We start from the raw sequence: 10,056 nt of genomic DNA on the forward strand, positions 1-10,056 counted from the left end.
ATTTTATTAGTTTGTATTCATCTCTCTCTCTCTTTATGTGTGTGTCTGTGTAACATCTGCTTTCTAGGTGTTATTCTTTTGGGTTAAATGTTTTGAATCTTAGAAATTATGGGAGTATTGGTTGACCTTGGTGTGGCGGTGGAAGATCACAACGGCATGACCACGTCATTAAGTTAGATGCATGTTCTTGTCGACCGCAGCGTGACGAAACATTAGCCACGACACGGTGGCAACTAAGGTTTAAAACCTGAGACCCCCGGGTTTGAGCCCTATTTAAAGGTTCTAACTTCTAAGGTTGCCTCACTTGGCAACCCCACTCTCTGAGAATGAAATTCTCCCAAACCCTATCTTACATAAGTGTTTATTGAGTGTTTGAGCTTCATTTTGTGAAGGTCGAAGGAAAAAAGGAGTCCCTCTTGTTGCTTAAGTGTTTGGTTCCAGTGTAGATCCACCATCTCCACCTCATATTTGATAATTTAGAGGTATGAAGCTCCTAATTTGGTTATCATTTCATTAAATTTAGCTTTGAGCAGTTTTATGAGCTTTTTCCAAAAGACTCTATGTTCTTGGAGTTGGAGTGAACTCCAGAACCACTTGGTGCATGTTATGACTTCTTGGCCATGGTGGTGGTTAGAAATATCGCTCACATGACCTAGCTTTGTGTTCATGCACTTGGTATATCCATTAAGGACTTAGGTTTCTAGATATTGACTTATTAGGATGTATTAATTGATAAAGTTGAGTTAAGTGTTTAATCCATTAAGCTATTTTAGGCTATTGCCGCAGTGCGATGAGTTGAACACCACGAAGCGGTAGGGGTTGAAACTCGACTACTCTGTCTTTTAGCCACTACAATGCAACTATGGTGTTGGCCATGGCATGGTGAATCGACCGTTGACTTTGATCATTGACTGTTGACTTTTGTCCAGGTTTACTTTTGGTCAACTTGAGGGTTTTAAGTTGTAGACTGAGGTTGACCTCTAATTGATGCTTAGGTGTGTAACGTCCTGAAAATCATGACATAAAAGTTTTTGTTTCTAGATTAGTAATCATTAAGACATTTCTTTTTCATAAAACCAAGGTAAGCAAAAGTTAGCTAAAACATCATCAAAATCAGAGTGATTCACAGAATGCGAAAACATGTGGTATGTGCCCTACAATCTTCCCGAGCTCTTTCATTTGAAAACTGGAGTACCTAAAACATAAACTGAAAACTGTAAGCTCAAAGTTTATTGAGTTCCCTAAAATACCATATAACATACAACCACAGAATATCATGCAACATACATATAGTTGATATGGGTTCCCCCTATGATCTTTATCCGGTATGCCATGGGCTCCCCAATGGTCTTTACCTGGAATGTCATCGGCTCCCCCATGGTCTTTATCTGTGAGATTCAAAGTCTAAGGTGAGTTTCCTCACTGTGTTTAGCGGTTTGAAGGCACCATTTTTGGCTCATGGCTTATATGTTAGGATGTTAGATTTATGTGTGACTTTTGCACGTGTTATATGATGGTATGCTTATCGGGCACGACCCGATGCCAGGCGGGGCCTGATTAGTATATTATATGTTAGTTATCAATATATGTTTTATGCTTACCTGGCGAGGCCCGATACTTGACGGGGCTCGATGACTGTATTGTATGCTATTATCTTTGTGAGTATCGCATGTGTTAGTATGATTCTATGTTTATATGCTTATTTGTGTATCGGACGGGGTATGATGTCAGGCGGGGCCTGGTGACTGACAAATTTGTAAACCGAGTGAGGCTTGATGCTGGACGGGGCCCGAGGCCGGGTGTGACTCGATGTCAGGCGGTGCCCGATGAAGGCCGGGGGCCTAGTATGTGTTTATTATGTATGATATGAGGTATTTTGGGTAACTCACTAAACTTTGTGCTTACGGCTTCGAGTTTATGTTTTAGGTACTTCTGGTTCGAAAGGGAAGAGCCCATGATGATTGCAGATCACACACCACCTTATTCCATATTTTGTGATTTACTCTGATATGATATGATGTAGTGACATACTTTGGTCTATATTGGTTGTATGACCATGTTTTAAATTACCATTTTATTTAAATTAAAAATGAAATTTTTGGGTCTTATTTTTAGGATGTTACATTGATCTTCCTCGCTACGAAGTAGTACGTCGGGCATACGTAGGTGGTACACTGAGCGTACTTACCAGGGACCATTTTGGAGGTTTTGGGCCTTAAGGTATTGGGCCATTGTTAGGCATTAGGACCTTTGGAATTGGATCATGGATTAAGGGGCCCATTAGAGGAAAGAGTAAAATGGTCTTTCACCCATTGTCTTGTAAGAGGGCAATCTGAACCACTCATGGGTTATTACCCTGAGTATTGACTAAGTTTAATTGGAATGCTTAGTGTGAGGAGCCATAGTAGCAGCAACCCGGGAGTGTGATTTATTTATCTTCAGACAAATGTGAGTTCCTTCACTGTACTCGTGGGTCGAAGGCACAAATATTACCCTAATGGATTATGTTTGTAGGAGGATAGTCGTCTTCGTGGCAATTACTCTTGTGCATGTATGGGGTTATTGTCTTTGTAACTCTTGTTGATATTATTGTATGCCAGCTGTAAGGGTGAAATAAATCCGATACCGGTTGAAAGAGACCGAAATGGGTGAAATAGACCAACTACCGGTTGAAAGAGATCACATACTCTAATTCCCAAAGAAATCTCTATATCTTGTCAAAAAAGGAACCATATTCTTGTTCCTGAACGAAACTCTACCTGTTGTCTCAAAAGGACTCATACTATTGTTCCGATGGAACCTCTATCTCTACAAAAGAATTATGGCCTATTGTTTAAGAAGGTGATATGATTTCATATGCATCAACATTTTTTATCGTATTTAATATGAGAATATTTTTGTTGATTTCATAGCTAAAAACAATTGTGTTCGTAACTAACTAATACACCAATGTGTATAATCAATAATGTATGTTGGTTGCTTTTTTTTTTTTTGCAAATCGTCTCTGCTAAACACCCATTAAAAATCTATCAAGTAAACACGTATATAGTTAATAACATGTATCATGTAATAAAACTTATTTTCACTAAAGAGTAAATGCCCAATGATAAAATATGGTAAGGAGCATCTAAATTATGTTCACATTTAACCGGTGTATTTACTCTTTATCTTCAGTGTGCTAATCTCTTATCACATTTATGGCATTCATTATAAACATTTTCTTTATTTTTATTTTTATTTTTGTCAAACTGTTATTCCTTTATCAAGATATTATTATACAAGTTAATAGAATCATAACATGACCTTATATACTTCTGTTGAAAACGCTTAAAACTATAAGTCTATAATTTTCGGTTACAAACATGTTTTTGACCATAGTGACTTATGAGTTAATTATCTCTTAAGCGACTAACTTGTAAATGACATATAGATATTCGTTGTAAAGCTAACTTAAATATCTACATAACCTATATTTTTTCTTCAAAATCCATCTAGTATAGCTCAAGTTATGCTTAATTGAATCAAACATAGAAACACATCATGGCTACCATTTTTACTCAAATTTTCTCATTACACCTTGATCCCATCTTGGTTTTGTAGCCATTGATTTATATGTAATTGGACGGATCCTATCTAAACAGACGCTATCCGTGTGGTAGGTACATTAACCAATCAGATATCACCGTTTGGACATGACCTCAATAACGTCATACTATTTAATCTCCGACATCTTCAACATCCTTTCATACCTGCAATTTTCGATACACGATCAAAACCCTAACCCTAGTCAATGGCAACCGAAGAACCAATTGTAGCGACGGAGCCCACCGAGGTGGGACCAGAGGTAGCCGATGCTGCTACGGAGGAGAATCCCCCGGTTGTTGCAGATGCGAAGGAAACAAAAGCTAAGAAAGCTAAGAAACCATCAGCTCCGAGAAAGCCAAGGAAGCCCTCTCAGCATCCTCCTTACTTCGAGGTATTTTGGATTACGTTTGTTTGATTTTCTGAAATGTGCTATTCGATTCCACTTAACTTATCTGATTTTGTTGTTTGATTGACTGTGCAGATGATTAAGGAAGCCATTGTTACGTTGAAGGAGAGGAGTGGTTCGAGTACGGTTGCGATTGCGAAGTTCATTGAACAGAAGCATAAGAATCTTCCAGCGGCTTTTAAGAAAACATTGGCTATTCAGCTGAAGAAGTTTGTTGCCAGCGGCAAACTTGTTAAGGTAAAGGCCTCTTACAAGCTACCTTCGTCAAAAGCTTCCACGGGTTCTGCTCCGGCGAAAAAGAAGGCGGCGGGAAAACCAGCAGCGAAGAAAGCGCCGGCTAAGAAAAAGCCAACTGCTGCTTCGAAGTCTAAAGCTCCTGCTAAGCCCAAAGGAAAAGGGAAGGCTAAGCCTGCTGCCAAGGCAAAGCCGGCTGCCAAGGCTAAACCGGCTGCCAAGGCGAAACCGGCAGCCAAAGCTAAGTCCGCTCCCAAGGCTAAGGCCGCTGCGCCAGCGAAGGCAAAACCAGCTGCGAAGCCTAAGATTGCAACAAAGCCGGCGGCTAAGGTTGCGAAGACATCGACTAGAACGGCACCGGGAAAGAAAGCAGCAGCTCCCAAGCCGGCGGCGAAGAAAGCTCCTGTGAAGAAGGCGCCTGCTAAGAAGGCAGCTGCAACGAAGAAAGCTGGGGCGACCACAAGGAAAGCAAAGAAGTGAGTGATAGTGATGGATCTCAATAATTGAATCTGTTGTTCGTAGGGATTTAGTTGTAAAGTTTTTGAATGTTGGAGGTTTGGGTGTATTTAGATTCATTGTCATACCCAGTGAAATTTTACAGAGTTTGGATGTTAATGTCGATTTCGCAGTTGAATTGGTCACTAGCAATTTGATTATCACAATATTTTCTCTCTTGTTGATGGTTGAAAGATTGGTTGTTTTTTGTTCAGATGGAATGGTAAGTCTATAATTCAGATTATTCATATTTTATATATGATCGATTCCTGCAAATTGCTATGGTTGTGTGGTTTCTATTGTATATGGAATTATGGATGGACATTATCAAATCTTTTACCGTTTTGTGCAGCGGAGGTGTTAGTGGTGTAGGCGGCGCGTGTTGGAAACCGACGTGGCTGTATAAGTAGAAGGTCGTGTGTTATGACAGGTATTTTAAGAAAGCGACAAATGTGAGGTGAGGTAAAGGTTTCTTTACGCGCGTGTGTGGCACCGCCATTTTAAATGCACATATCTCATTTAATTAAAGTTTGTTATGGTGAATGTGAGTGGTAACACGTATGCCATGCACAGAAGTTGTTTGGGTATTTGAAAATTTAAGTTCCCGCTCGAAGACTGTTTTTATATGTATTATTTTATATTATTATTATTTTTCTTGTTCGTTCTGCCGTGAATTCCTTGATATATTTGAAGGTGAGATTATTATTCAAAGAACTTTGATATTAATATGTTTCTTGTTACATAGAATATAATTTTTTAGTTATACTGTAGATACTTAATTATCCTCATATTATTATCATTATTATTTAAATATCTTTTGGTTAGGGTACCTTAGGCTTTAGTGAGTGGTACCATCAAAACTGCAAATAATGAAATAGTGGCACATCATTTTTATAACAAAAGTGTGGTTCTTTGATCCATCCAAAAAATGGTGCTATACTTTATTTTTAATTTTTTTTTTAAAATAAAAACATTATTTTTCTCTCTATTCAATCATAAAATGGTCAAATTCTTCCCAGCCAATCACAAATTATGACAATTTTTTACCATACTACGGTTTAAAACGCACCCAAACCGCAGTCAGGGAACGATGTTCCCCTGCCTATGTGGCAAAAAGTGCAGTAAAACCCGCACCACTACCCACAACCTTATACGTAGGTATATCTATTTTTTTTTTTGTATTGCAACTTAAATCTAATTGCTCTTTTGTTAGTTGGTATCAAGTTACATCGCATTTTATTTTAGTGTTTTATTCAATTTTAGAGATGAAATTGGATTCTTAAATGAATTTTTTCCACCTATCGAATAAAAGTAAGTTCTTTTGGAATTTGGATGAAATTAATTGATTAATTCAAATTCATGAGGACACCATTGCTGCCACTACCGCACCACCATTCACCACCACTGTCATCACCGCCATTGCCACCGCTACCAACACCGCCTCCACCTGTTGCCACCACCACCACCACCGCTACGACCACTACCAGCCACTACTAGACACCACCGTCATCACTGCTAAGACCACCACCACCACCGCTACGATCACCACCACAACCACCACCGTCACCTGCTTCCATCACCAACCACCATATATAAATAAAGCAAAGTAAAGTTAAGAAAAAATAAGGACAATTATATGATTTTACATCATCCGGTTCCATTTTATTCCAACCAAAGAAATATGGAATTGGAATTCATTTCCTATCTACCAAAAGAGATTTGGAATTAGATTACCATTCCTATAAATTCCAGTTCATTTGTAAACATTCTACTAAGCAAACGCTTATTCCATTCTTTTCCTCTATATACTAGGCGTATAAGTTGGTGTTTAGTTTAATTTGTATTATTTTGTTTTTAAAATTTGACAGTGTCGGATTAGAAAATTGCTTTATATATGCTTACCTTTTGATGATTATGATGTTTGACCATATTAAGCCATGCTCATTTGCTTATTTACAGGTTCTAAAATTTAAGCACAAGTACACGATGAGATCCAAGAGAATGTGATGAATGGCAAGTAAGCACAAATATTATCTTTGTAGAATATAACATCTGAGCTACCACGACTCTCTTCTGTCAACTCGCTTCCTCTTTGAAGTTAGGAATAATTCTATCATAACACCTTAAACATTCCAGATCCAGCCAACCCCAATTGGAATCAAGGAAACAGATGATCACATTACAAGTTTTTGTATGTTGTCTTATTTGTTTCTTGTATAAGCATCTTCAGCACTTTTATTTTACTCATCCTAGTTAGTCTTCTTGTGAACATTGTGCAGAATTTATAAATTCGAAAACTTGAAAATTGCTAGGTGATCAAATAGAAAACAACTCTGTGGTAATTTCCTACCAAATGACATCTTGTGAACATTGTCCAGTTTATCTAATTTTGTACTTTTACACTTGAAAAGCTTTCATCTCCATAATTAATCTTTGTTACAAAAAACATTCATTCGGGAGGTCTAATAAAACTCTAGTCATTAAGCACCATCTACATATATTATCCTTCTTTGGTGGCATTGCTCTCAACTTTCTGAATAAAATACTTCAACTCTTTTTGAATAGTCTTTCTTGAAGGTGACATGACAATGTCATGCCACACGGAGCCGGTTTCATGGATGGGGTTGGGGTTCCGGTAAAGTTCATATATGGAGTTTGCTTTCTCGTTCAACCTTTCTAACATCCTTAAGTATGCTATCTCATCAGGATCCACCAACAATGTCTTCTCTTTTTCTTTCCATCCTATCAACTTTAGACACACACTTTCACACATACATATATATATATATATATATATATATATATATATATATATATATATATATATATATATATATATATATATTAAAAGAATATAAACAAGATATAGATAAATATACCTTTGGTGGTCCATCGAGATCGTTGGTTAGATACAGCCTGGCATTGTCTACTATGTTACAGTATGTCTTAAATGCAGTGGCAAATCTCTTGTGTGATGTTAACTGTGACCTCACCCTCACAGCCCTTCTACACATGATTGCTCTCCTGTAATTAATTAAGCAATGTAAGAAATGCGATTTGTATAATAGAGATATGAGAAAGCTGCAGGGGTTAATTACCTGATGCCTCTAATGACAGCTAAATAAGCATCACAGATAACGCCAACAAGTTCTATCCTGTATGGTCTTCTTCTCTTTCCATCTACTGGTTCAGTCTCTTGTTCAAGCTGTTCCCAGTAGTTTTCTGTAACGCTTCCATCGGGATTCACCTTGTATCCAGCCCCCATTCGATACCTTTTTCTGTGGACATTTCTTGCCATTGTTATCGTCTGCACAACAAACGGAACCCATGACAGTGTTCCATCCATGATCACGTCTCTCCCTTCATTTAGCGCTGTTACAAGCAGGGATGATGCTGCATCCGTTGACGACTGATGCACCTGTACATATACAAATTCATCTCTATAATTTCTGACTTTGATTAATTAATTTTAATTTAATTAATGGGGAATTAAAGAAATTATGTATATATACGAGTTCAGCTGTTTGAAGCATGTCATGATGCCCTCTGGAGCTGAGAGCTCTGTAAATCACATCAGACTCTTTGAAGGCATCCGCCTCTATTACAACTGCATTTGCGGATGCTCCTGCCCAAAATGGTCTGTATGTAGTAGAGTAGTGGCAATTAATCACAAAACAAATGAGTCTTTTATGAGTAAATAAGTACTTAGTTTCATTATATACATATGTATACATGACTTACTCTTTGAGAATGTCCTTAAGAACTGTGCTCTTTCCGGCTCCCATGCCACCACCCATGAAGAGGAGGACAGGGCTTCTATCTTTGTGGGCCATGGGAACCATAACATCAGTACACTGTGAATCATCAGCAGATACAAGCCCTATTGCCTTCATTTCCTCCACTAATGTTGTAAACACCCGCGCCACTTTCAGGTTCTTCGTCACCCTCTCAAATCTCTGTTCCCTGTTTGATTTCACAAATTCACAACATTTCATTCAAATCACAAAATCCCATCATTCCGATTCATAATCATCAATTAATTCACTGTAATCAACAAACACCATAATACCTGGTAGCTTGCATGACTATGTCCTTGAGCTTCTTTTTTGGTTCTTGATTATCGGAACCAGCCAATACCTGAAATCATAGTGGAAGAACTCGTTTTCTTTTTATTTTTATATTGGATCTAATTAATAATCACAAATAGACACAATCCGATATATCTATAGAGAAATATTAATCACCTGACTGATCATGAAATGAGCATTGCTCCAATGAAAAGCAAAGTAACTGAGAATGCACCTCTCAAACTCCTCCACCAGCTTTATGAACAGAGAATCTGCATCTTGTTCACCAGCAAAGAACAAATACATCTCTTCCTCACATCCTTCTGCTTTCATGATATATTCAGCTGCAAACCTGAACAGGTTTGGGCACTCTCTTCTATCCGAGAACCCTATTTGTCTCGCTGCATGCATGTAAGCATTTCATATATATAAAAAATATTGGTCATATATACACATGAACACACAAAAACAAGAATAATGATGTGGTTTTATTAATTCATCTTACTTCTTACCTACATACTGAGAAAAATGCTCGAGCTTTAATGGCTGGCCAGTGTCTGAAACTTGTATCCGAGGGATGATCCGACCTTGTCTCCTCTTGAACCCAAAATGCATGCTGGCAGCGATGATTATGCCGATGGAAGACGCTACAATGATCTGAGTGTACACCGGTTTTTCACTGCTCATGATAGCATCGGAATCTGCAAAAAATAGGTGTTCGATGAGAAATTTATGTCGTTAATTTGAAAATCAGGATATGATTTTGTATCACCTTTCTTCATGATTTCTTAGGCCGACGACAAGTTTTTGAGATGGATATATGAATGCAGAAGATAATGTTGGTTTGTCTGGAAAATTTTGAGATCTGAAATTAATGCTGAGAATTAATCAAATGGGGGAGCGAGAGAGATGGAGAGGGAAGTGGAGTAGAAGGTGATTAGGAGGGGTGTCAATTGTCATTTGTCATGGTAAACTCTTCATGGAATTTAAGGACTTTTGTAATTACTGATTATATTTGAAAACGCACAATTTACATTTATTTTAACAAATTTCTAATCCAAAACCGAAATAAAATGTGCAATTGATGATAAAGCCTTTGCTACAAATTACAATTTCACAAACATCACAACAATTCATAAAACACATCTACACTACACACCAAACAAATAGATTTATTTTTTATTTATATATTTTAGGGTTAAATGCAAAAAAAAAAAAAAAAAAAAAAAAAAAAAAAAAAAAAAAACATAATTTCATTTATCTATTTAT

At 37.5% G+C, this 10,056-nt stretch overlaps 2 protein-coding genes across 2 annotated transcripts; one reads left to right on the plus strand and one right to left on the minus strand.

The window, feature by feature from the left end:
* Nucleotides 1-3,729: 3,729 nt before the first annotated feature.
* LOC145015579 (uncharacterized) lies at nt 3,730-4,866 on the plus strand. The gene is made up of 2 exons (XM_078974051.1): nt 3,730-3,976; nt 4,067-4,866. The coding sequence occupies exons 1-2, from the start codon at nt 3,791-3,793 to the stop codon at nt 4,703-4,705; spliced, it is 825 nt and encodes a 274-aa protein (XP_078830177.1). The 5' UTR covers nt 3,730-3,790; the 3' UTR covers nt 4,706-4,866.
* A 2,337-nt stretch (nt 4,867-7,203) lies between these two features.
* On the minus strand, nt 7,204-9,637 carry LOC145017439 (P-loop containing nucleoside triphosphate hydrolases superfamily protein). The gene is made up of 9 exons (XM_078975468.1): nt 9,560-9,637; nt 9,300-9,488; nt 8,965-9,188; nt 8,790-8,857; nt 8,462-8,683; nt 8,233-8,359; nt 7,819-8,138; nt 7,600-7,744; nt 7,204-7,469 (listed from the first exon to the last, which is right to left on the minus strand). The coding sequence occupies exons 1-9, from the start codon at nt 9,567-9,569 to the stop codon at nt 7,221-7,223; spliced, it is 1,554 nt and encodes a 517-aa protein (XP_078831594.1). The 5' UTR covers nt 9,570-9,637; the 3' UTR covers nt 7,204-7,220.
* Between the last annotated feature and the right edge of the window lie 419 nt (nt 9,638-10,056).

This window comes from Lactuca saligna, chromosome 9 (assembly GCF_052625555.1).
Source record: "Lactuca saligna cultivar CGN05327 chromosome 9, ASM5262555v1, whole genome shotgun sequence".
Classification (NCBI taxonomy): domain Eukaryota; kingdom Viridiplantae; phylum Streptophyta; class Magnoliopsida; order Asterales; family Asteraceae; genus Lactuca; species Lactuca saligna.